Source organism: Bos mutus, chromosome 8, assembly GCF_027580195.1.
Source record: "Bos mutus isolate GX-2022 chromosome 8, NWIPB_WYAK_1.1, whole genome shotgun sequence".
NCBI classification, from domain to species: Eukaryota; Metazoa; Chordata; class Mammalia; order Artiodactyla; family Bovidae; genus Bos; species Bos mutus.
In genome coordinates, this window is record NC_091624.1 from 29,571,104 (window position 1) to 29,598,492 (window position 27,389).

The following is a 27,389-nucleotide window of genomic DNA, read 5'->3' on the forward strand; positions in this document are numbered from 1 at the left end:
GGGGGGTATACTGTTTAGTCTGTAATGTCTTCCTCAGGATAAGACAGTAAGTAAGTGAGGGGGCTCCTGATATGAACTCACTCTACAGATACCCACTAACCAGCTCAGGCATGTAAAGGTTTGACCCTTCTAAAAACTGCTAAGGAAAAGACACTTGTAAGTCAGACCCTTGGAGCCTCATGGGTCACACACTGTAGCCCCTTCATTTTACCTGCCAAGGTCCGGCTTAAAGTGCTAAGTAAAGGCAGGACCAGTGCTGGAGCACTTCGTATCCCAGTGTATAACCAACAACACCATCCACAGCTAATTACCTGCCTTCCCTCTTGGTCTCTTGCAGGGCAGAATCCTAAAAAACCTAATTGCCCGCATCATCATGCAGAGGTTATGTCTAGGATGTAGGAACCTGTCCTGTTAAGGGGTGCTGTCCAGTTCCCCAAGAGCTTAGCTTTGATTTGTTCTAGGATATGAGTTTTCAAAGTACAAAGTCAAGGGACTGGTCTTCTCATCCAAACTCCTGCACACCACTGCCCTCAAAGAGCAGTTTGTAGGCTTTGCCGTGTCTGCCTGCTCCTCCATGGTTTACCCTGAGTTGTGTGCCCTCCTACTGACCCACTGGAGCTCAGGTGGCATTGGCCAAGCAGCTCAAGATATGTGAGCGTGAAGGGGGCAGGCTTGGCAGTCGGGCTCTGAGGCTTGGCCCTGGATGAAACTAGAGGACGTGCCTGCTTCTCTTGGGAGCAGCCGTGTCTTCCAGGGCTGTGCAGTGTGAGCACCCAGCCTCTGAGACCCTAGCCCTGTAGATTCTTGCTTGCTTTCTCTGTTGTTGACCACTGTCCAGTTTTCATTTACCACATGGACAATTCACTAAACACCTCTACTTCTGTTCCATAAATAAAACGGGAATAAGAGAATTTTCACCTTAACAATTATAATGAGAATTAAGTGGGATAATACATGGGACGTGCTTCAAATGGCATTTGGCACCTAGCTTTCAATAATTTCCCTGGTGGCTCAGAGAGTAAAGTGTCTGCCTGCAATGCAGCAGACCTGGGTTCAATTCCTTGGTTGGGAAGATCCTCTGGAGAAGGAAATGGCAGCCCACTCCAGTATTCTTGCCTGGAAAATTCCATGGACTAAGGAGCCTGGTAGGCTACGGTCCATGGGGTCACTAAGAGTCAGACACGACTGAGCCACTTCACTTTCACTTTCAATAACTTAATTTTTATTGTGAGTCAGCTCTTCACATCAGGTGGCCAAAGTCTTGGATCTTCAGCTTCAGCATCAGTCCTTCCAATGAATATTCAGGATTGTTTTCATTTAGGATTCAATAAATTAATTTTTATACATTTAAGATAATTTTCTTTTAATTAGGTAAAGACCAGTTTTTGATAGCAGATGATCGTCTCTCAGTCTCTGCTATTTTTAGTCCCTGCAGCATAATTCCATACAAGTATAAAAAAAATTTTTTAAGAGGCCAGACAATTTGACTTCTGAAGGGAGAAATTCACGCACTGAACTCTCTTGAGAGTGATCAAGGCAGAGTGCTGAAATAATTTAGTAGAGAAGGCACCCTCATATTGAAATAGCAGGTTGGTACGGAGAGGGCAGTCAGCAATGTGCGTTCTGAAATGAGCTCTACCATTTATTCTGTGGATCCTTTATCTGCCTCCTGGCTCTCACTTTGTTCATCCATAAAACTGGACTAGTAAGTGCATGGTGTTTGGATTAAAAAAGACCAAATTACGTGATTGTGCCTTAGTATGGGGCCTGGTGCCAGTGTGGAGCATAATATCCACCATTGCTCTCTTTTCCTCCACTTTTGGGTCTTAAACGCAGCTGGGGGTACATTGAGAGGCAGTGTAGTGGGAGGAATTCTCCACAAACTTCTCTGTAGAACGCCACGACTTAAGTAACCATTCTCCCCATTGTTGCGCATGTAGGTGGTTTCCAGCTTTTTACTGGTTTACCGCTGCATGAATATTCTCATATGTAAATTCTTCCTGGGTGGTGCTGCTGATTTCCTTAGGTTAAATTCTTTTAAAAGGCATTTCTAGGTCAGGGACATGCAAAATCTTAAAGCTTTTCATGTACACTGCATCAAAAAGCAGCTTGGTTAATAGGAGTTCAGAGCATGGATTCTGGACCCAGACTGGGTGTAAACCTTTGCTCTGCCACTTATTAGCTGTGTGATTTGGGCCAGAATGACAATATCTAATACAGTTGTTTGAGGATTTAATATTTGTTAATTACTTAGAACAAGCACCTGGTACATACTAAGAGCCATGTATATTATGTTTAATTAAAAAATTAGAATTGCCTACTGCTTTTCAAAAGAACTGGCACACATACCGTCCTCTGTACTCCCTGTGCACCACATTGGCAGCTGCTGTGACACTGCTGAGCTGGCTAACTGGACGGCACTGACCCCATGGGTCTGTGCCATGGGTTGCAGTCACCATCCCTCCCTGGTATATTTAGTCCAGTCTTTGAGCTGCCCCATTATTGAGATTTGGGGCATTTTGTCTTCTAAGTGGTTAGCATAATATACTCCTTTATTATATATAGTCTCACCATCTTCTCGCTTACTGGAGGAGCATATGGACTCTGGGAAACCCTTTCAGATTCCTCTCAGTACGTCACCCCAACTCCCTCGATGGGGAACCTGGCCCCATCCATGTGGAACGGAAATCCCTCCACCCTGCCCCTGAAGCACATCTGGTCTTTGCCTTTTCTCAACTGTGTCTCATTTCTTTGCTAGCAAGTCTGCATGGCTTTGACATGCTTCTGGATGACGGGTGCTCTATCCACACTGAGATGCCCAGGTAAGGAGGCCTCCTGCAGGGCGGGACCCTGGCTACGGCCCCTCTGATTCTTAGATCATCGGTTTAAATGAGGAGAGGCTTTGGGTGGGAATAGGAAGAAAGGGGAAGGCAGTAGGGTTGTGCATTTTTTTACTTTGAGAAAGGCAGTGGTTCTCATGGTGGGTTTGCTTCTCCATGTAAAACAAGATGACTTTTCAGGCAGACAATTCTTCCTTGTGTAGAACTCCAGAGAATGCAGCCAGTCTGGCATTCCTTGCAAACCTCCCCCACCTGCCCCTCCTACTAAATGCCAGTAGTGTTCCCACCCATTGGGTAAGCCAACCCCACCCCCCCCCGCCCCTCCCAATACGCATTTTCAGCCACTTTCAGGAGGCTGTGCCGCCCCCAGTTGGGAACTGCTGATTAGGTTCAAACACAGCTCCACTGGGTGATGTCACGGAAACAGCAGTAGACTGTGAAGTGAATATTGTGCTCTCACCTTGTTTTACTCTGGTCCAAGCCCCAGCTGGCAGAGGAAGGGCACGAAGGAAAGCTTTCATTAATATAGGAGGCAGCGGGGGCTAACCCTGAGAACAAGGCTCATTTTCATGAAAGTGGGGGACTCAGACTTCAGGCCGGCCTTCCTGCCTGGCCCTGGCTTATCAGTGTAGCAGCCACAGGGAGGTTGCCCATCCTGTGTTCTCCGTCCCTAAGCGCAAGGGGTCTGTTGTGACAGAGCTGGAGAGGATCCCCAAGGATCCTAGAGTACACTGGAGTACCCTAGGCAGACCAGTGATTGGCATATCCTCAAGTAGCAGTTGAGTATTCATTCAGCTTTGGCAGACAGGAGTGGGGACCGGGACATGATGACTGGTGGCCACCCTAGCTCACTCCTGCCTTTTAGAGTGTTTCAGTCTGGCCAACCCCATATTTGTCCACTTTTAAACAGCATGAAACTTGGGGTCTTTTCTCCAGCCAGCAAATTAAACCAGTCCCTGTAGTATCCAGTAACCCCCTAAGACAGGTTCTGGTGTTATAAATACAACTCGTCTGTCTCCCCCGCTTTTCTAGTGATGGTTGGATGTCCCGGGCTGTGACCTTCCTAGACCGACTTTTAATCTGGCTCGGGATCCGCAGGGACTAGATCTCCAGAGGTCTCCCCTGGACAGCACAGCGCTTACCATCGGAAATTTTCTCAAGATGCAATTTAAACCTGTTTCCTCAGGTCCATGTCTCAGCCTCGTAGCATAGGAGTTTCTGCCTCATTCTTCCCCTGGGTATTGAGATCTCAGCCCAAAGCCAGAGCTGGGACTTCTGTAGGCTACCTGCTCCTGGGTTGGGAGCAGGTCCAAGCTGGCACCCCCTCTGTGGTAGTGGTACAATTCCAAATGGATAGCATTCTTTGAGCTTTCTTACATTAGACTCCTTGTGACTATCTGATGGGAGCGGATTCCTCTGTCTCCCTCAAACACAAGATTTTGAAGACTTTGTAGACAAGCCCTCCATAGCATCACTGGCTGAGCATCATCCAACCCCAGGGGTGCCAGTCACACAGGTGCACTGGAGGGTGCCCCCAGACGTGTGCCCTGAAGAAGCCTGTTCTACAGTCATTCCGAGCCCTGTTCTGGGCCTTGGGGATCCTCGGTGAAAATCCCTGAAGGAGGTCTTTCCAACCTAGTCACAGGACCCTGGGTCTCCACTTTCTTTGCTGGGCCACCTGGCCTCTGCATTTCTCCAGCTTCCTTTCTCCCAAGCATGCTACCCCTCTCACTGAATGTTTCTTTGGCTCCCCCGCTCACTTACACTCTCACTTTCCCTTCTCACCAGAACACTCTCCTTCTGATCATTTTGCACTGCCAAGAATGTAGGACTTACCTCAGGCGTATTGTTTTCCTCTCTGTTGCTCTGATGCTGCTCTCCTATCTGAGGGGGTGGGTGAAGTGCAGACCAGAGCCACCCACACATCTATGCAGGTCGTTCATCAAGGTGAGTGAGGTCCCCTGGGGCTGGGTTGTGTACACCCCGACTGGAGGTATCCTTGGTGCCTCTGGCAGGGTGGCTATTCTGGAGAAAATACTCTTCCTCTTTTTTAAGAACTCTCAGAAACCCCTGAGGGACTTATGTGTAAGTTCAGTTCAGTCGCTCAGTCATGTCTGACTCTTTGTGACCCCATGGACAGCAGCACACCAGGCCTCCCTGTCCTTCACCATCTCCGGGAGCCTGCTCAAACTCGTGTCCATCAAGTCGGTGATGCCATCCAACCATCTCATCCTCTGTCATCCCCTTCTCCTTTTGCCTTCTATCTTTCCCACCTTCAGGGTCTTTTCCAATGAGTTAGTTCTTCATATCAGGTGGCCAAAGTACTGGAACTTCAGATTCAGCACCAGTTCCTCCAATGAATAGTCAAGACTGATTTCCTTTAGGATGGACTGGTTTGATCTCCTTGCTGTCCAAGGGATTCTCAAGAGTCTTCTCCAACACCATAGTTCAAAAGCATCAATTCTTTGACACTCAGCCTTCTTTATGGTCCAACTCTCATATGCATACATAACTTCTGGAAAAAACCATAGCTTTGACCATACGGAGCTTTGTCGGCAAAGTAATGTCTCTGCTTTTTAATATGCTAAGTTTGTCATAGCTTTTCTTCCAAGGAGTCTTTTATTTTTGTGGCTGCAGTCACCATCTGCAGTGACTTTGGAGCCCAGGAAAATAAAGTCTGTCACTGTGTCCATTGTTTCCCCATCTATTTGCCATGAAGTGATGGGACCAGATGCCATGATCTTAGTTTTTTGAATGTTGAGTTTTAAGCTAGCTTTCTCACTCTCCTCTTTCACTTTCATCGAGAGGCTCTTTAGTTCCTCTTCACTTCCTGCCATAAGTGGGGTGTCATCTGCATATCTGAGGTTACTGATATTTCTCCCTGCAATCTTGATTCCAGCCCAGCATTTCTCATGATGTAGTCTGCATGGTAAGTTAAATAAGCAAGGTGACAATATACAGCCTTGAGGTACTCCTTTCCCAGTTTGAAACCAGTCCATTGTTCCATGTCCGGTTCTAACTATTGCTTCTTAACCTGCATACAGTTTTCTCAGGAGGCAGGTCAGGTGGTCTGGTATTCCCATCTCTTTCAGAATTTTCCACAGTTTCTTGTGATCCATACAGTCAAAGGCTTTAGCATATTCAATGAAGCAGATGTTTTTCTGGAATTCTCTTGCTTTTCCTATGATCCAGTGGATATTGGCAGTTTGATCTCTGGTTCCCCTGCCTTCTCTAAATCCAGCTTTCATGTACTGTTGAAGCCTGGCTTGGAGAATTTTGAGCATTACTTTGCTAGCATGTGAGATGACTGCAAATATGCAGTAGTTCCCTGGTGTATCAGATGGTAAAGCGTCTGCCTACAATGTGGGAGACACAGGTTTAATCCCTGGGTTGGGAAGATCCCCTGGAGAAGGAAATAGCACCCCACTCCAGTACTCTTGCCTGGAAAATCCCATGGACAGAGGAGCCTGGTAGGCTACAGTCCATGGGGTCGCAAAGAGTTGGACACAACTAAGCGACTTCACTTTCACTTTCACTTTCACTTTGAACATTCTTTGGCGTTCCCTTTCTTTGGGATTGGAATGAAAGCTGACCTTTTCCTATGTGTAAGTTAATGCCACTCTATTCTCATGACAGGTGTTCCCCAACGATGCTCCCAAATCAGCCTTCTGAAATGGGGCCACATTTTTGCAAAGAAACAAGGCAGTTGGTGCTTTCCCCACACTATGGGGCCAGTTTCACCCGTGGTGAAGCTGTGATAGTTTAGAGAGCGTTTGTGGTTTGGCTGGGGAAAGTCCTACTGTCTTGGGTCCTGGGAAACCTAAGGCCAAGGAAAAGGCTCTTCTGGAGCAACAGGAGATGGGCAGAGGTGGCCTGGGCAGAGGCTCCTGGAGAGCTTCGGACTTTAGGCTTCATGAGGCCCCTGGGAGAGCCAAGCTTCTGCCCGTCTCCACCAGCACCTTGCCAGCAGCCTTGAACCTAGTCTCGTGCCCTCCCAAGACTTGCCATCACCACCTGTGCAGGAGACCTATTAAAGCTTTCTACATGTGTACTAAGTCACTTCAGTCATGTCCAACCCTTTGCGACCCTATGGACTATAGCCCACCAGACTCTTCTGTCCATGGGATTCTCCAAGCAAGAATACTGGAGTGGGTTGCCATGCCCTCCTCCAGGGGATCTTCCTGACTCAGGGATCGAACCCACGTCTCTTACATCTCCTGCACTGGCAGACAGGTTCTTTACCCCTAGCACCACCTCGGAAGCCCCAAAGCTTTCTAAGAGTTCTTCAGATGTTTTTAGGAGAATGTGTCACAGTGTGGCATTGCCATGGGCTCCACCTCACCCCAAGGAGTAGCTAAACACAGAGCACACCCCATGTGGTCCTTTGGCTCCCACAGAGGCACACGTATCTTCTGGCCTTTCCTGACCCTCTCTCTGCAGCTTTGCCCAAAGGACTAATAACATTAACTAGAAATTTCAGGGGTGTGTAGAAAGAACACAGCTTGGGGACCGAATCTTCTTTCTCCTTCATCTTTTCATCCCATTCCGCCCAAATACTAGTTAGGGAGCATGGAAGATGGATGTCTCTTCCTGTTCCCTGACAAGTGATGAGACAATTATAAGACAGCACACAGCAGTTACTCAAGAAATGCTCATTTCCTCAAGTTACCCAGGTTCTGCAATAAAGGTAGAGGAGGACCCTTCAGACTTAAAGGACGTTCAGGTAAAGGGCAGAGCCTTATTGCTAAGGTTTGCCTCCTTGGGCAGTGCTTCCTCTAAGTGAGGATAGTACTCCTTTCAGAAGGAGGGCAGGCTGTGATTGGCAGGGTCACATAGACAGCCTCCTGGGGAAACAGGTTCCTTGACTTAGGTGGTGGTTACAATAAAGTTTTGCACTTTTGTGTTGTATTTAACAATAAAGATTTCTTTTCAATAACTTGCTTTCTTCCTTTCTCACTCGCTTTACTACACAAATACTAACAGCCTCCACCTCTGGGACATGCCGTGGGCAGTGTCGCTGGCTGCCTGAGCACCTCACTTCAGGCCAGAGTCGGGAGGATGTGGAGGTGAGGCGGCAGGCCCTGGAGGGTGTTCACAGAATGTGATCCCCACAGCCCTGTCTCCTCCGGGTGCTGAGGATAACAGCAGCAGAGTGAAAGGAAACTGGGCACATTTTTTCCTCGAAGTGAACCTCTGCTTGTCCTGCTACACTCATGCTCTGGTCTCCCCGCCCTCTGTTGGCAGCATCTCTCTCTCCTGGATAAGTTAGTAGGTGGCAGTCCTGTTTTCCCTTCAAGGGCTGACCTTTCCCAGCATCTGAGACCTGGATCCTGCTCTTCCCTAGAATTTGCCAACACCACACATGGTGTGGTTTCAAAGGAGAAGCAATGCCGTCATCCATGAAACACCTATGCCCTGGGCTGGCATGGAGGAGCCAGGGAATAGGGGAGGACAGGGCCTCCACTAGAACCCAGCACTAGAAAACGGGGTGCCTGCTATGGCTTCTGTGAGGGGCCAGCCTTGCATGAGATGAAAATGTCAACTGTTCATCAGTAACACTGGGCTAAAGATATATTTTTCAAAGTAGCCTGGCTAGATGTTCAGACCATCCAGCACCAGGTTCCCAGCCAGCAGCAGCTTCTGCAGTGACTCCGCTTCTTCCTAGATGGTCAGGTTTTCATCTGGTCAAAGCAGGGGCCAAACCCTCATCCAGCTCACACCTCTTTATTGATGAGGCTCTCCTCGCTGCAGGTCCTGGGACCAGCTCATCTCTAACTCCTGCTCTGGCAGCCTGAGCCCCAGAAGTGAGCTCCTGGGTCAGGCGGCTTGGGGCTGGCACACCTGCCTTGGGAATTCAAATATGCTTGACCTCACTTTCTAAAAGGGTTTGTTAGACTCACAAGTTTTCTTAGCTGGGGTTAATTTGCTTAGTATAAAGTTATCAGCTAGAAACGGGTCCCACCTCATGACAACATATCTATACCAAATCACCTCAAAGGAGTTGTGCAGGGGAAGTCCTGTGGAAGGCCTTGCCTTGTGTACAGGTCCAAACTCAATCCTGCCTCCTGAGTTTCCCTACATCACATTATGGATTCCTCCTGCCCTGTGCTCCTGCCCTGTCTTCTCTGGGGCTGGACTGTGGACAATCCTGTGACAAAAGCCTGACATTCATCTGACCCACCAAATTGGTTAAGAGGTAGTCCTGGTGAGCAAATGAAGACCTCTGCAGGCCCAGAACCCATCCCCTATCCCCTCACCAGACTTTCTGACCCTGAGATCTGAGACTGCTCCGTGATACAGGAATTCTCAGTCTCTCTGGGAAGGATGCGGTGTTTGCATATACAACATGAAATCTAGCACAATGGGCTTTGCAAGTGTTATTCATGACACTAAAGGGAATAAGGGAATTTTGAAAGGGATCTCTGTTTTGCCAATCTTCAAAGCCAAGGCAAGGCAGAATGACTTAATGTGACAGCTCAAGCCTGCTGAGTAGTGACACACTGCACCAGCTCACGGCTGAACATGACATTTACTCTCAAAAGACTTCTTAACTCAGATTAGGTACTGACGTTCACCGTCTTTTTCTGGGGAGGGAGAAGAAAATGATGACCTTAATACTCCGATTAATAACAAGAATCCAAAAGTAGGCTGTCAACCACAGTGGCTTAATGTGACTAAGGGTTCAGCTCTGATTATTCAACAAAATGTGAAATGACTCCACTGTGGTCTTTCCCCATGTTCTTCCTGCTTGACCTGGGTGTCACTAAAAGGATTCAACTCTCTATACACAAAGTTAGGAGGGAATACCAACCTTTATTTACACTTGGGTTCAAGTTCAGAACTGCCATCTTGGACAGTATAGCAAGGCAAAAAAAAGCACAAATCCTGAGACCAAGGTTCAGATTCCAACATAAACATATCAACTGTGTAACAAGTTTGTGACTGTTACCCAGTTTCTTCAGTAAAATGGGAAGAGTGTCGCCCCAGCTTCCGGGGCTGTTAACAGCTGCCTCCACCCCAGCCACCATCGCGGCACGACCCACAGGCAGCTAGCTGAACCGCCATGGGCCTCCCAGTCTCAGCCCTGCTGATGAGTGGGGTTTTCTTGAACCTCCAAGGAAACCCCTAACCCTAACATGCTCCAAAGGCAAGAAAGAGGAACTCGAACTGGTGCAGGGCCGAGAGAGAAAAACTGCTTATGGGTGTTCAGTATTATTTACAAGTCTTGCCCAGGACAGGGACAGACAGCCTTTGAACACAGGTGTTGAATTCTGACACTAGCTTTGAGGGAGACAATCTGCAACCCTCTTTTCCCTGGACCCCTTTTCATTTGATTGGTGGGTTAAATAACATGATTTTAAAGATCATATACTTAATACACATCCTAAAAACCACCCAAACACTAAATATGCACATTTATGCTAAGCATGTGTGTATGTGTGTGTTACATACACACAGAAACCACGAGGTAGTTTAAATCACCATGAAAAACCCCAATACTTGCCCTAATTCTCTGCCAGAGTGGCAACCTTTGAGTGCACAATAGCTATTTAAAATTATTGGTTAAATAAAAAACCAAAAAAATTCCAGGAGAATATAACATTTACAAGTAAATGGTAAATATAACTATTTTAATTTCTTGGTCTCTGAAAACTAGGCTGTGACTGCTTTAAATTAATAGCAGAGTTATATGTAATTCCTCTAATACTGAAGGACACAGCCTTCCGGTATCTATACAACTTACTAAGTAGTCTCAATAGATTCTATTTTACAACTTGCTTTACTCTCCATGCTTTTGTGGAGGATTCCATACAATTTCTATGTACAAGTTTTAAACATTATTTCTGAACTACATTTGGAATTCATTAAATAAAAAAATAATCACCATTATCTACCTTCCTGGGAAAGTGCCAGACTAACCCCCAGCCAGAACTGCTGCTCTTTAGGTGTCTGGAGAAATCCCTGTTCCCACAAACCACCCAGACCAAAAAGAGTGCAATGAGCTCAAACTATACGGGAAAAAGCAACATCTATTGTTCTTAGAGTCGGACTCTCTTCCCCACAGCAAGGAAAGTCTCTTCATAGGTACGCCAGTGCTGTTTAAGTTGCCAGGGAAATTGGGCTGTCTCAAGCCAGAGCAGGGAAGTCTTCAGGGTCATCCGGGTTTGGAGCAACATCTTGTATCTGAAAAAGAGAAGTTTTGAAACCAACTGTCAGTTCACCCATTCCCACCTGGGTGCAGAAGTGTGTGAAACACAGTACCTACTCTCTCAGGGAGGAGCTAACCGAGTAGGGGTAAGCGGCCCCACACTGAGGGAGGGAGGCCCAGTGGGAAGAGAGGAGTGGCAGGGGCTCTCTATGCGAGGCCCTGCTCTGAGCTGCAGCCAAGTTCTGCACAGACCCTGCAGAGGGGGGCCCAGAAGCATGCTTCTCCCTCCTCTGACCCGCTCTGTCCCCACTGCAGAATGGCTGGCAGTGCCTGCCACCCTGCCTCGCCCACGCCCTGCCCCAGCCCTCACTCCCACAAATCCTTACTGTGAGCCTTTATTTGCACCTTGCGTGCATGTGTGCTAAGTCACTTCAGTTGTATCTGACTCTTTGCACCCCTACGGACTATAGCCCAACAGGCTCCTTTGTCCATGGGATTCTCCAGGCAAGAATACTAGAGTGGATTGTCATGCCTTCCTCCAGGGAATGTTCCTGACTCAGGGATCGAACCCGTGTCTCACGTATCCTGCATTGGCAGGTGGGTTCTTTACCATTAGCACCACCTGGACCCTTTATCTAGCCCCTCCTTCATCCAATAAACATGACAGAACATTTGCTACATGGAGATACAAGGATGATTAAAGACAGTCCTACCCTCAGGAGCTCATAGAGCTCCTGCAGGAGGAGCATACTGGTCACATCAGTAACAGGTGGCCTGGGAACAGAGGCCCACCGTCAGGGCGTCCAGTGCAACTTGGTGGCCATGCACACATTACAGTTAAGTGATGTCTTCTAAAAGAGAAACTTCTGGAGATAACCACAACAAATGAGCAAAAAGAACAGGATTCTGACACAATGCAGCTGTGAAGGGGTGGGGCCTGAGGGTGGGGCAGAGCTGGAAGAGCCCGGTGGGTGGCAGGGCCCCTCGCACAGACAGCCACACTGCACCACAGCGGCAGGGCTGCTATCGGAAAGGGGCAGGCGTGTATTTTCTATTCCAGAATTGATCCTTTTTCCAAGCTGGCCTCAGATTTACCCAGAAAAAACACTTGTTTTCGTTCTTGCTGAAGTATAACAAGTTAGACTCCTCCCAGGGGTTGCTCCCTGGAATAAGGGAATCGGCAGCAAAAGGAACATTTCCAGGATCAGCCACAAAGAAGGGGCTGCTCCATTTTCACAGGGACAGCACTGGTGCCTCTGCTGGCCGCCAAACCTTGTGCCCGATTCCCACTAACCAGGTCTTGGTATATTTATTCATAAAACACTGATGAAGCGTCTAGTACAGCTCATATTACACTAGGCATTGGGGAAACCAGTCTGTCTTCTGGAGACAGCAGACGCTGGCCAACAACTGTGCCGGCGATAGTACAATTAAACGTGCAGATGGTGCTTCAAAGAAAGGAAGGACTCTGACCTGGCCTGGAAGCCTCCTCTGATGAAGGGAGATTAGAGGATCTATCCTAGGTAAACAGGCAAAGGGGTGGGAGGAAGGCCAGCAGGCAGAAAGGCCCCATGGAGCAAGGAACAAGGTTGTGTGTCCCAGAAGTAGGGCAGCGTTGGCTGAAGAGTGGCAAAGAATGGTTTGACGTGAAAAGGTTGCCTTGAAGCTGTTGGAAGGATTCTGTCTACTCTGAAAGCATCAGGGCACAGCGTTGCTTACACGTAGTAAGCAACTGTCAGCTGATCTGATTCAATACCAAGCCTGGGGACCTCACCTGATGCACATGTGTGAATTCTTCTCCAGCTGAGTGTACACTCATAGCAGACAGACTTCCCTGGAGACCCTGGAGGCCAGGGCTACACAATGGTCTGTATCCAACTGATGCCCATCATGCTGATGACCATTCCAAACACTCTAACATGAGACCCACACTAGACAGAGGAGAAAGAACGTCCTCTATCTAGATCAGGAAGAACTTGATGATCCTCCAAAATTAAACTATGTAGGCCCAGGGCATCTTCATCCTCTCACTTCAGAAAACCACCCAGGATTTAGAATATACACACTTACCACCACTTCTGCTCTGGGTCCATAGTTTTCTGCCCTTCTGATCCTTCCCCGGCCTCCCCGTGTGCCACCTCTGGCTCCACGCCCAGGACGAGGGAGGTTACCAAAATTAATCTCCAGCTGGGATGTGATGTCATTGGCCGCTTTCCGGAAAACATGGGCATCATCTTCATAGTCATCCTTTACCATCTGAAACACAGTTACAGCATCAAACACAGAACATACACACGGCCATCTCCATGGACACTCACTGGGCTGAGCAGGGGAAGATGATGTGGCTGCTCTGCTTCCAGCTGCGTGGGTTTTGCACATTTTGCAGCCACACGTTCTCATACTGACAGGCCTTCTTTTTTAATTTAATTGGAGTAGCTGATTTACAGTGCTGGATTAGTTTCTGCTGTAACAACAAAGTCAGTCAGCTATTGCTGCTGTTCAGTCACTAACTCGTGTCTGATTCCAACCCAATGAACTGTAGCCCACCAGGCTCCTCCGTCCATGGGATTCTCCAGGCAAGAATACTGTAGTGGGTTGCCATGTCCTTCTCCAGGGGATCTTCCTGACCCAGGGATCAAACCTGTGTCTCCTGCACTGCAGGTGGATTCTTTACTGCTGAGCCACCAGGAAAACCCAAGTTGGCTATATAAATGCATAAATCCACTCTTTTAAGATTCTATCACCATACAGATCATCACAGAGTATTGAACAGAGTTCCCTAAACTCTATGCTGCTACTGCTGTTGCTGCTGTCGCTTCAGTCGTGTCCGAATCTGTGCAACCCCATAGACGGCAGCCTACCAGGCTCCCCCATCCCTGGGATTCTCCAGGCAAGAACACTGGAGTGGGTTGCCATTTCCTTCTCCAATGCATGAAAGTGAAAAGTGAAAGTGAAGTTGCTCAGTTGTGCCCGACTCTTAGCGACCTCATGGACTGCAGCCTACCAGGCTCCTCTGTCCACGGGATTTTCCAGGCAAGAGTACTGGAGTGGGGTGCCATTGCCTTCTCCACCTAAACTATATAGTAGGTTCTTAATAGTTATGTACTTTATACATAGCAGTCTCATAGTCTTAATTCAAGCATTTTTGAACTTACTTCAAGTCAGACCAAATATCTATCAGTTTAGTAGGTTAAGATGTAAGATTTAACATGACTAACAGAAATCCTATAAATGTTGCATATCTAAGTGTATTTTGCTGAGATTGAAAAGTTTTAGTTCCTGCCTTTTGTTCACCAATGCTACTTTGATAAATAAGGAAAATTCACCTTCCTAGAAAAGAACTTGATGGAGAAACTGCTCTCAACATGGGTGCTGACTGTACAAATACCATATGTTAAAAATTGGATGATTTACAGTAAATAATTTAGACTCAAAATATATGGAAAGAGTAACACAGCAGTATGATTATCTAAGGGTTGGTACTAAGGCTGAATAAAGAACTCAGGCTGCTTTTTAAAAACCGCCTTAGTTAAAATTCTTTGAGAATATACATTTTATTGTATGGGGCTTCCCTTGTAGTAGCTCAGTTGGTAAAGAACCTGCCTGCAATTCAGGAGACCTGGGTTCAATTTCTAGGTTGGGAAAATACCCTGCAGAAGGAAATGGCAACCCACTCCAGTATTCTTGCAGGGAGAATCTCATGGACAGGGGAACCCCCATCCATGGGGTCACAAGAGTCAGACATGAATCAAGAGGTCAAATTAGTTCTGTCTCTTGTTAAAACTGTATCAATAAACCTTCAAATTTGATTTGGTTTCAATTCCTAACAATGAATGAAACAAAAGCTCTCACTTGGAAGTAACATATAAACCTACAAAGAAATATAAACCCGCAGAAAATAGGCCAATGATTGTGGATGAGGATCTCCAAAGTGTTATGTGGTTAAACATCCATTTGCTTGTCCAGCAAATGGAATCAAATTTCCCAGAGCACGTGTTTCCCTTTTGGCCATATGTTTATTCCAGGCTTCATGTTTAACATTTGTGTCCTTAGGCAGATGTACTCTTGAAGCTAAAAAGATGAAGGAAAGAACAATTCAGGAACACTTGCACTCTGGTAACAAGACAAACACAAAAAAATGTAAGTGGCAAAATAATAAACTACTTCCTGATTTAGAAAACAGCTGGCTGTCAAGGCACCTCAGAAGAGATATAGCAGACTTCCCAGTAAGAAGGCACAGCTTGCGATGGAAGTTGAGTAAGCAAATTGTCAGGCCAAAGTGCTTTAAGGGCCTGCTCTATTCATAGGCTACTGTTAGGTCTTAACTTTGGCAAGAACAGAGCTCCAAGGAAACAAGAGGTATTATTCTAGTGCTTTTGTTCTCTTCAGGGTATCCAGAACAAAGTAGTGACACCAAGATTTGGCTTCTGTCTCTTTAAGAACAACTCCTGGCTGAAATCATCAATGCTGTAAGATTAATAAGTACCAAAGATGTGTGCCTTACTGAGACCAAGCTCAATGACTCAGCTAACCCAGTTGCTTCAAAGATTCCAGGAGACCTCTCTCAGAAGCCAGGGAAGATGAATCTGGTGTGGATTAAGAAGAACAGTTTCTATTTTTACTTAACATGTCAGCTGCACATTTCAAATCCTGACAGCACAATTGTTTTAGGCAAAGCTTTATTTACAAAAGAAGAAAGTGGATAGGGAAAAAAAAAACCCAACCCAACTTGCTGATAGACTTGTAAAAAGACCTCATAGAGCTTTCTGAGAGAATAAGGCTCTGGCCTCGTATGTGTACAAAAAGCCTTTTCTAGAGAAACAGCTCAAAACATAGACTCCTGGAGTTCGGACTGACGGAAAGAGGAGGTAGGAAGGAATCCAGTATCATAAATGATCCCCTAGAGAAACTATTCATAAAAAGAATATAACTAACCAAAATGTAAATGGGAACACAGACAAAACTACATAGTATAAAACTCCTGATTTTCAAATGGAAAATCAATGAATAACATCAAGCAGAGAGGAAGAGTGTTCACCACCACCACTGACACAGAGACTGGTATCAAGATAAATAGCTGTGACTGAATGATACTAACTCTAAATTTTAAAATTACAATGCTTCAGTGTACCCTCCCTTAAGTTTAGGAATTCGAATAGAATGTGATTAAATAACTCTCTGACCATCCTTATCAATATATGCTGGAAAATATTTTCAAAGCTGAAGCCGCCAACAAATAGGTGAACACAAACCATGTAAAATCAGATCTTAAGAATGTGTTAGCAATCCCAAGTGGATAGCTGGCCATGCTAACAGTGCCTGTCATGGGGGAGGGGCTTCCAGGGTCCTCTGGTGAATTTCTGCAGAGGGAGCAAAGCTACTGCAATATCACCAGAAAGGATTCACCCAACTCCGACTGGTTTAAAGTGATCAACTAGTTTCAGTTACACTCTTATTAAGAATTAGAACTGTGAAAAATAACACTGAATCACTTTTTTGCACACCTGAAACTATAAAAATATTGTAAATCAACTCTACTTGAATTAAAAAAAAGAATCATAACTGAAGGTAATCTAATCACGAAAATGCCTAGTTGTTATCCTATGAAATGGCATCATTCAGGGAAACATTCTGGATCTCTCTTTGGACACAAAATTGAAATGTAACTAAAACACAACAGTGTAAGCATAGTCTTCACACAGTTCTGAAGTGAGCAGAAAATGTGCTCACTATAACTGCTTTGGATCAAGTATTAATGGGTTGATTTTTTTCAGTTAATAAAAATATAGTAAAATTAGGCATGCATGGTGACTCTTAGGTTGAAACAGACACGTCTGATTACTATAAGGTTGAAACTAGAATGTCAACTACTAATGTTCCATTTCATTTTCAATAAGGTAACAGTGAAGATTACCTCTAGACATAAAACATCATGCTTACATCATCTCTATATTTAGACTTGTGTATCACCACTGCTTTGGAAGGGACAGTAGACTCAGGTTTCCGGATGTTAAATTCAGGCTTTGGTCTGGTCTGTTCTTGAAGATTTTTCCACTCATCTAGGGTCATCTCTTGAACTTGAGTTTCTTCTTCTACCTCCAACTCAGGAACTCTATAAAGAAGTATAATCATAAAGAATAATTTTTGATGGGTCTGAAATGTCTATTTTATGAAAGAGGAAGTCACACCCATTAGTTTAATGTACTTTCACAGAACTCCATCTCAGATTTAAATAAGGTAAGAAAATCTTTGAACCATAGCTTCCTTATTTTCATAATTTTATGCCATCACTCCCAACTGAAGATACTCCCTGTGTTCAAAGCAGTCTTTGAAAAATGGGAATATAACCATTCCAGTGACATTAATATTACACTCACTACCAAGCATTCCCTTCCCATATGGCATTACATACAAAATGAGATAATTGTAGAAACAAATGGGAGAAGCTATTGAGACAAAACATATATAGAGAACCATGAACAGAGGTTATAAACAGTGAGTCACAAATGCATTCTTTTGTAAATATCCTCCTTAAATTCATGAATTCTTAAAAAAGACAGACATATAGAACAATGAAACAAAATTTAACATCTAGAAATAAGCCTTCATATTTATGAGCAATTAATTTTTTTGACCAGGGTGCCAAAGACCATTATTTTACATGTGGATATTAAATTTTCCCAGCAACCGTTGTTGAAAAGTTCTTTCTCCTTTGAATTAAGTTGAACTTCTACCCCATACCATAAGTATAGGAGCTAAAAGTATAAAACTCTTCAAAGAAAATATAGGCATAAACCTTGGATTAGGCAATGGCTTCTTAGATACAACACTGAAAGCAGAAGCATCAAAAGAAAAAGTAGATAAACTGGACATCACCAAAACTCAAAACTTTCATGCTGTAAAAGGACACCATCAAGAAAGTGAAAGGATAACTCACAGAATGGGAGAAAATATTTGCAAACCATTTATCTGATAAGGGACTTAGATCTAGAATACAAAAAGGACTCTTACAACTCAATATAAGTAAATGACACAACTAAAAACAGTGCAAATGTCAAAACAATGAATGTGCACGTATTTTTGCACATTTCACAATACGTAGATTCTATATCAGTTTAGGTGGTAGGAATAGGTGTGTTTGCAAATTTTCACAATGAGATGTTGGAAAAATACTAATATGAAAATATATCCCAGCAACTTCCCTGGTGGTCCAGAGGATAAGGCTCCATGCTGCCTATGCAAGTGGCCTGGGGTTCAATCCCTGGTCAGGAAACTAGATCCCACATGCTGCAACTGAGAGTTCACGTGCTGTGATGAAGATGAAAGATCTGGTGTGCAGCAACTGCAACCCAGCACAGCCAAGTAAATAAATATTTAAAATAAAAACATAGCCCAAATATACACTGGCAAAAATATAAAAAGACACTAAATTTTGTAATCTCAAATACTGGAAATGACCCAAAATCATCTGGAGAAGATCTTCGTGGAAAAATTATAAATTCTAAGCAGCTAAAAAAGAATCAGAAATACATATATTACTATGGGGCACCTCCAGGATATACTGATAAAACAGTAAGGTAGAATATATGCTTCCATTCACCTAAGGAATACAACATACAAATATATATATATATATACAGATTTTAAAAATAAAATCATAATATACACCAGGGAAAGAACAGGGATATACGCTAACTGGAAAATATCATGTCTTAACAGATTGTATTTTGGAAACATGTAAATATTTTGTATAATTATAAACCAGATTTAAATTCAATATCTAAAATTTGGAAGCAAGATTAATCAAATTAGCCTAGTTTATCACACTGGCAATAAAAAGAATCAGAAAAGAGCTATTTGGAGTGCCTTGAAATATAAACTTGATTTTTCATCTCTATATATAACTTTTTAATAATCATGTTACTGAAGATAGTGTTGGTAATGTTATGAATATTTGTCATGTGTGTAGCAAATGACAGTACAATGTTACTGACAACTGGGATTTTCAGCATGGAAGAAAAAGAAAAACAAATGTAAGAAAGTTTAGCTAAAATCTTGTACTCCTAAATTTCAAATGAAAATAATGAATAAACTCATAACATATTTTATCTTAAAAATGTTGTGTATATGTGTATTTCTCAGCTCATCCACTTAAATGTACTAGAAACAGTTAAGAATCTAGTAGTAGTAAGTAACCCCAGTGCCTAGATTATGGTTTCTAAATACCATATTCTATCTTTTAAGTTTATTTTATGGAAGTACATAAAGTAAATTTACAATGAACAGTAAAGTGATTCAGTTATATATAGTTATACATTCTTCTTCATATTCTTTTCCATTATGCTTTATCACAGGATATTGAATTCTCTGTGCTATATAGTAGAACCTCGTTATTTATCCATTCTATGTAAAATAGTTTGTATCTACTAATTCCAAACTCCATCCCATCTACTCTTCCCCAACATCCACTCCCCCTTGGCAACCACAAGTCTGTTCTCTATGTCTGTGAGTCTGTTTCTGTTTCATAGATAAGTTCACTGGTATCATATTTTAGATTCCACGTGTAAGTGATACTATATAATTCTAAATACCATATTCTATTAAAGGACTCTGGCTCCCTGGAAAAATGACTCAGTATAAGGTGTGAACTACAGATGATGAGTCATAAACATGTCTTGCCAGAAAGCAAGCAAGCTATTAAAGATTACTGAATGTGTCTCAAAAGGATCAAGGATCAACTTGAAGAGGCCCCCTTCAGTCAAAAAATGGATCAGTTTAAGTACCAATAAGCATAAAATCTCAGTGGACTAAAACATATCAGATATGTTTAAATCTCTAAGTTCATAACGACACTTAAAAAAAGTCACTGGCACCTTTGAAAGATATGAGGGAGCCAACTCTTTCTAAAAATGAGTAAAAGTAAAATATTTCTTTTATTATCCTTCATTTCCTTAACAAACTTATACCTCACTGTAATCAACTAGTTCTAGATAAGTTTTTCTTTATAGATCATCCCAGCTACTTAAGTAAAGAATGATAGAATTAGACTATCACTAATTTGCAGCCCTAATAAATCAATGGATAAAGGAAATGATAAGCAGCAGCCTTTCATAAACTTTGCAACAATCTTACCAAAAAGTTGAACCTGAATTTGATCAAACCTCTGCCTCTCACTATTAGTATTAAGAAAATTTTTAAAAAATATGAATAACAGAGAAACATGTTCTACTACTCTATAATGCCATGCTGGATTTGGCTTGCACTAAGTAATAACAGCCAATATTTTTTTCAGGAATTTTGTGATTTGGCTGTTAAAGTACAGTTGTTAAAAATTAACTTATAGAGAGAAGAATTACAATCCTGCAGCCTTCAAAATGAAAACCACAATCACAGAAAGTTAAACAAAAATTAAAAGGCAGAGGGTTATGTCCCAGATGAAGGAACAAGATAAAACCTCAGGAAAAAAAAAAGCTAAATAAAGGTGAAGATAGGCAACCTTCCAGAAAAAGAATTCAGAATAATGATACTGAAGATGATCCAGGATCTCGGGGGCAGAGGTGGGAAATGGAGAAGATGCAAGAAATATTTAACAAACACCCAGAAGAATTAAAGAACAAATGAACAGAGATGAATTAATACACTGGAAGGAATCAGTAACAGGATAACTGAGACAGAAAAATGGATAGTGACCTATAAGACAGAATGGTGAAAATCACTGCTGTGGAACAAAATGTAGAAAAAAGAATGAGAAGAAATGAAGACAGTCCAAGAGACCTCTGGGACAACATTAAATGCACCAACATTTGCATTATAGGGGTCCCAGGAGGAGAAGAGAGAAAGGGCCCAAGAAAATATTTGAAGAAATATTATTTAAAAACTTACCCAACATGGAAAAGGAAATAGTCAACCATGTCCAGGAAGCACAAAGAGTCCCAGGAAGGATAAACCCAAGAAGGAACACACTGAGACACACAGTAATCAAATTGACAAAAATTAGAGACAAAATACTAAAAGCAACAAGGGAAAAACGATAAATAACATAACACACAAGGGAACTCCCATAAGGTTATTGGCTGATTTCTCTGCAAGAGAGAACACAAACTCTGCAAACTAGAAGGGACTGGCACGAAATATTTAAAGTGATGAAGAGAAGAACCTACAAACAAGAATACTCTCCACAGTGAGGCTCTCATTCAAATTTGACAGAGAAATAAAAAGTCTTTTCAACAAGCAAAACTTAAGAGAATTCAGCACCACCAAACCAGCTTCATAACAAATGCTAAAGGAACTTCTCTATGTAGGAAACACAACAGAAGAAAAAGACCTAAAAAAACATACTCAAAACAATTTTTTAAATGGTAATAGGAACATACATATTGATAACTAATGCAATTATTGATTAATCAAAATACAAATACATGAAATGCACCAACCAAAAGACATAGACTGGTTGGGTAGATTCCAAAACAAGACCATATATATGCTGTCTATAGGAGATCCACCTCAGACATGGGGACACTTACGGACTAAAGGTAAGAGGATGGGAGAAGGTATTCCACACAGATGGAAATCAAAAGAAAGCTGGAGTACCAATACTCATATCAGACAAAATGGACTTTAAAACAAAGACTTGTTACAAGAGACAAAGGAGAAGGACTACTACATAATGATCAAAGGAACAATCCAAGAAGATATAATAATTCTAATTATATATGCACCCAAAAACATAGGAACACTTTAATACGTAAGGCAAATACTAACAACCATAAAAGGAGAAACTGACAATAATACAATCATTTTTTAAAAACTACAATAATAGTGGGGGACTTTAACACCCCACTTTCATCAACGGACAGATCATCCAGATGGAAAATTAATAAGGAAACACAGGCCTTAAATGACACATTAGACCAGATGGACTTAATTGATATTTATAAAGCTGCCGCTGCTGCTGCTGCTGCTAAGTCGCTTCAGTCGTGTCTGACTCTGTGCAACCCCACAGACGGCAACCCACCAGGCTCCCCCGTCCCTGGGATTCTCCAGGCAAGAACACTGGAGTGGGTTGCCATTTCCTTCTCCAATGCATGAAAGTGAAAAGTGAAAGTGAAGTCGCTCAGTCATGCCCGACTCCCAGTGACCCCATGGACTGCAGCCTATCAGGCTCCTCCATCCATGGGATTTTCCAGGCAAGGGTACTGGAGTGGGGTGCCATTGCCTTCTCCAATTTATAAAGCATTCTACCCCAAATAGCAGGTTACACAAGTGCACATGGAACATTCTACAGGACTGACCATATGCTGGGGAACAAGATGGCCTTGATAAATTTAAGAAAATTGAAACCGTATCAACCAATTTTTCTGATCATAATGCTATGAGATTAGAAATAAACTACAAGAAAAAACTATAAAAAACAGAAACATATGGCAGCTAAACAATATGCTACTAAATAACCAATGGATTACTGAAGAAATCAAAGAGAAGATTTTTAAAAAATACTTACAAATGAAAATGAAAGCTCAATGGTCCAAACAAGAATGGTCAAGAAACAAGAAAACTCTCGACTAAACAACTTAACCGTGCACCTAAAACTAGAGAAAGAAGAACCAAGCCCAACCTAGAGTCAGCAGAAGAAACTGTAAATATCAAAGCAGAAATACATGAAACAGAGACAAAGAAAACAATCGCAAAGGTCAGTGAAACTAAAAGCCAGTTCTTCACTTTAGATAAGTTTGACTTAATTGATATTTATAGAGCATCTCATCCAAAAGCAGCAAGACTACACCTTCTTCTCAAGTGCACGTGGAACCTTCTCCAGGATTGACCACATGCTGGGCCACAAGGTGAGCCTTGGTAAATTGAGGAAAATAGAAACCATATTAAGCATCTTTTCTGATCACAATGATATGAGATTAGAAATGAACTACAAGAAAAAAACTCTAAAAAACACAAACACGTGGCAGCTAAACAATATGCTACTAAACCATCATTGGATCATTGAAATCAAAGAGATATACATGAGAATGTATATCCACAGAAAGACACACAAAAATGTTTATAGCAGCTTTATTTATAATAGCAAAAACTAAGTAATCTAAATGATCATCATCAGGTAGATAGTTAAGCAAATATTGGTCTATCTGTAAAGTGGATTATCACTCAGCAATAAATAGGAAGAAACTGTTGACACATTTAACAACCTGGATGCATCTTAAAATATGCATGCTTAGTAAATAATATAGACGAAAAAAGAATACAAAAAGAATACACGCTGTATGATTCCATTTATATAAAATTATAGCAATTGCAAACTAATGTTTAATGACAAAAATGTAGGTCACTGGTTGCCTAAGCGGAAGAGGCAGGAGGGAGGGATTACAAAGGGATACAAAGAAACTTTCTGGACTGACAGATGTGCTCATTACTTTGATTGTTTGAAACCTGTAAGACTGTATATACTAGATATGTGCTGTTTATCGAATTCAGATTATACCTCAATAATGTTGCTTTATTAATAAAAATATATAAAAAACACACCCATTAAAATGTATATTTCAATATTAATTCAAACAAATAAATTGTTTTAAGAAAAGATTTTAAGATAATCAGGGAAACCCAGAAACTGACTAGATATTTAATGAGATTAAGGAATTGCTTAAAAATTTTAGATGAGATAACAATATTCCAGTTATTTTCTTTATTCTGAAACATTTTTGGATGATATGTAACATATCCTGGCAGTAGAAGTGGGTAGAGAAATCTATGAAACAAGAATGACCATGATTTCGTAACAGTTTAATTTCAACTACTTACTCGCAGTTTCAATATACCATTCTTATTTAAATACATTTTTTTCTGTAACTTTTAACAAAAGGAGCTAAAAACAAAGAAATATTAAGGCGTCGTGAGGGTTTTGTAGCCTATTTGTGACAGAATTAAGAAATTTGTGGAACTGGATGCTACGAATTTGAGGATTCTTTCATAACTAAGATAACCTAATAGAAGTTAATAAATTCCAAAAAGTTCAGTAAGAATGGGTTCTGTGTTAAGACCACAAGGAATTGGCCTAAAAACATATGTCTAAACATAGAGAAATAGAACAAAAAAGTAGAGGCATGTAAGAAAAGCAGACCTGAAGTGGAAAAAAGACATCGAAAATAAAGCAAATAGTGCAGTTTAGAATAGGGCATTTGCCACAAGTGATTCCCTCCATGGAGGTGATCAGCCTGACACTGTTCACTCAGATGCACCTCATTCAAAGGTGTTCTTACCGATGCCCTGTATGCGTTTCCCGTTATCACCTGCCATTTCAACAAGGCCCGCTGGGAACAGTATAAAATTACCAAGGATAGGTTCCTTAACCTTGCTGTCTATTGACCAAAACTTATTACACATTCTAGGACTTTTCTGGTGGTCCAGTGGTTGGGATTCTACCTGCCAGTGTGGGGGACACAGGTTTGATCCCTGGTCCAGGAAGATTTCACATTCCATGAAGCAACTAAGCCCATGTGCCCACAACTACTAAGCCTGCACACCTGGATAGAGCCTATGCTCCACAACAGGGGAGCCGCTGCAATGAGAAGCCCGGGCACAACAGTGAAGAGTAGCCCCTGCTAACTGCAACTAGAGAAAGTGTGCACAGCAACAAAGAGCCGGTGAACCAAAAATGAGGAAAAACAGAAACAAACACACTCTAAGCAAACAAACAAAACAGGAAGATTCCATTGTCCCACTTGAATCAGCACTGAATTCAGTTTTTACTGTCATTTTAGCAAAGACTGGCTATTCAACAAGAGATACAGCTAATTCTCAGTTTCAGGAAGGACTAATGCAAGTGTATTTCTAACAGTTATAAAAGCATCATAACTGCTATCAGTCTAAAGTCAACAATCCTTTTTTTGAATAATTCAAATATATTTACAGCTCTTGGTTTATGACAGAAAAATTTTGGAGAGAATTTTCTATCAAAACTGCTTATAAACATAAGGTGTCAAATGTATGACTTGAGAACAATGTGATATGTAAAATTGATAATAATACATTTTATTTCTAAATGAGTGAAATTACAGAAGAAATAGCTGTTTTAACAACAGTTACCTTTATGTAGAAATAAGTGGGTAATGCAACATTCACTGCATGTTTACTGGGTGCCAGATGCTCTTCAAAGTGCTTTACATTAATTTGCCTGTGATAATTAATCCCACAAGTTAGATAAAATTAACAGCTCCATTTTACAGGTAAGAAAATCAAGAAGGGAGATCATACAGCTAACAAATAGCTAACAAGTTTCACATGCAGTCATTCTATCTCCAAAGCCCACATTCAGCCTCTATGCTATGTAGGGAATAGGAGGGCAGAAAAAATGCTTAGATGGAAGACAGTTGAGATATGGACAGAGAAAGCATACAAATCTTCAATTCAGATGTCAAAACCTCCATTCAGACAGTTATCTTTTCACCTGAATTTGTGAAAATGTGAATCAAGGAAAAGTGGGTTCTAGACATAAAACTTAACTCAGTGAATACTTGACTGGAGCACATGGATCTAATCTAACATGTAAATAATACCACCTACTTCCTTCCAATGAAAGGAAAGAGAATTTCATGATAAACTTTGAGTTCCTTATAAATTTGCTATAAAAATTTTTAAAGAGGTATAGTCCTGCATTAAGAAAACTCAGTACATAATAATCTTCATTGTCTAAGCCAATATGCTTGGAAACAAAGTACAAAATAATTCATTGCAGATATTTTGTAATAATGCTTCCTCACCATTCTCTTCTCATGGTTAATAATTTTTAAGGATGGAAGGGGCAGTTGTTGATCCATATTACTGAACAGGCAAATCCTCAGTGATCCTGGTAGCTCTTTCCCTGCTTACAGAACCACCTTCTCCCATTTGCAGTTCTTAATAGCAAGTTCATCTAAATGGCACTCTTAACCTTTCCTACCACTCAGTATAGGGCTTCTCAGGTGGTTCAATGGTAAAGAATCCACCTGTCAATGCAAGAGACGCAGGTTTGATCTCTGGGTTGGGAAGATCCCCTGGAGAAAGAAATGACAACCCACACCAGTATTCCTGCCAGGAAAATTCCACGGACAGAGGAGCCTGGCGCGCTACAGCCCACAGAGTCTCAAAGAGTCGGATATGAATGTTTGTGCTACAAGATCTGGTTCAAATTCTGGCTCTACTACCTACAAAAACTAAGTTGTCTAACCTATATGTCTCAGCATTAGAATAATTAACAGTACCTTCTCCTTCACAAGCAGCAAAAGATTAAGTGAGTTAAACCATAGAAGCACTTAGAGCAGTTACTGGCATACAAAAAATGCTCAGTAAATGTTCAATTTATTCTTAAAGCAAAACACAGTTAGTTGTCACAGGTATCCTCGGACATTAGCACACCACAAGACAAGAAACATATAATACTTCTGTAATGAATCAAGGAAGGAAGGAAGGAAGGTCATAACACATATAATTGTCAACAAAATGTGTCCAATTTGAGGAAAATGTATGTACTCTGGGTCATAGGTTCGAGCATATGTTGAGGGTACATTAAATTTACCAACTAAGTAGCACAGTAGTAAAGAATCTGCCTGCTAATTCAGGAGACCCCAAGAGATGCAGGTTTGATTCCTGGGTCAGGAAGATCCCCTGGAATAGGAAATGGCACTACACTCCAGTATCCTTGCCTGAAAAATTCTAAGGGCAGAGAAGCAGAAGTCTACAGTCCGCAGGGTGCAAAGATTCAGACGCAACTGGGCACAGCGAGAAGTATGAAACCAAGAGTCTCACTGAATATACATTCTGGCTTGATCAATATCCAGACAAAGCTGAGACCTAGAGCATCTCCATCCTAAGATGTATTTACAAGCCTAATTTTGAAACTATAAAAAACTGTAATTGTATTATTAGAAATGTTAGTAGTAATAATTTTAAAATTTGACAAGGCAGTGCAGAAACACGAATTTCTCAGTGTGCTCAGCAACTACAGCACAGCTGCTGTGCACTGCAGCTCCTGCAAATCTAAATGGATGTTCACTGTCCACCGTGGTCAGCAGAGAGAGAGAGATTTGCTGACTAGCTCCACCAGGATATCGCAGACAATGACACTGCCACCAGAATCATTAAGTATTTGTCTTTCAGAATAACTGATTTAAATGAAAGATTTTGTCTAACACTATGAATGCTAGAATACCTCAATTAATTCTAAAGATTATAATTATGCTATAATTTACTATTATTCTGCCTTACATTATCTGAACTTGTATAATGGTTTACTGGCTCCAAGAGGATCCAATTTTTCTGAGGGTATCTAGTTAACTCACTTCTTAACATTCATATACACTGTTGATCTATTTCCTTAGTTAACTCACTGTCTAAATATTCATATTGACTATTAA

At 42.0% G+C, this 27,389-nt stretch overlaps 2 protein-coding genes across 7 annotated transcripts in view; one reads left to right on the forward strand and one right to left on the reverse strand.

The window, feature by feature from the left end:
• CDC14B (cell division cycle 14B) overlaps positions 1-27,389 on the forward strand; it is a 163,362-nt gene that overhangs the window by 124,546 nt on the left and 11,427 nt on the right. The window contains exons 13-14 of one of the 5 annotated variants that reach the window (XM_070375306.1): positions 2,763-2,822; positions 15,379-15,412. The exons of 1 other annotated variant lie outside the window; for it this stretch is intronic. In XM_070375306.1, the coding sequence (XP_070231407.1) occupies positions 2,763-2,822; positions 15,379-15,397 (79 nt within the window). In that variant the 3' untranslated portion in view covers positions 15,398-15,412. Of the gene's footprint in view, positions 1-2,758; positions 2,823-3,872; positions 7,777-15,378; positions 15,413-27,389 lie in introns of those variants that run through there. 3 more of the 5 variants (XM_070375308.1, XM_070375300.1, XM_070375299.1) reach the window with 3 other exon arrangements.
• HABP4 (hyaluronan binding protein 4) overlaps positions 10,853-27,389 on the reverse strand; it is a 34,873-nt gene continuing 18,336 nt past the window's right edge. For both annotated transcript variants that reach the window (XM_070375310.1, XM_014480913.2), the window contains 3 exons: positions 16,930-17,101; positions 13,060-13,245; positions 10,853-11,024 (listed from right to left, as the gene is read on the reverse strand). In XM_070375310.1, coding sequence (XP_070231411.1) covers positions 10,968-11,024; positions 13,060-13,245; positions 16,930-17,101 — 415 coding nt within the window. In that variant the 3' untranslated portion in view covers positions 10,853-10,967. The remainder of the gene's footprint in view (positions 11,025-13,059; positions 13,246-16,929; positions 17,102-27,389) is intronic.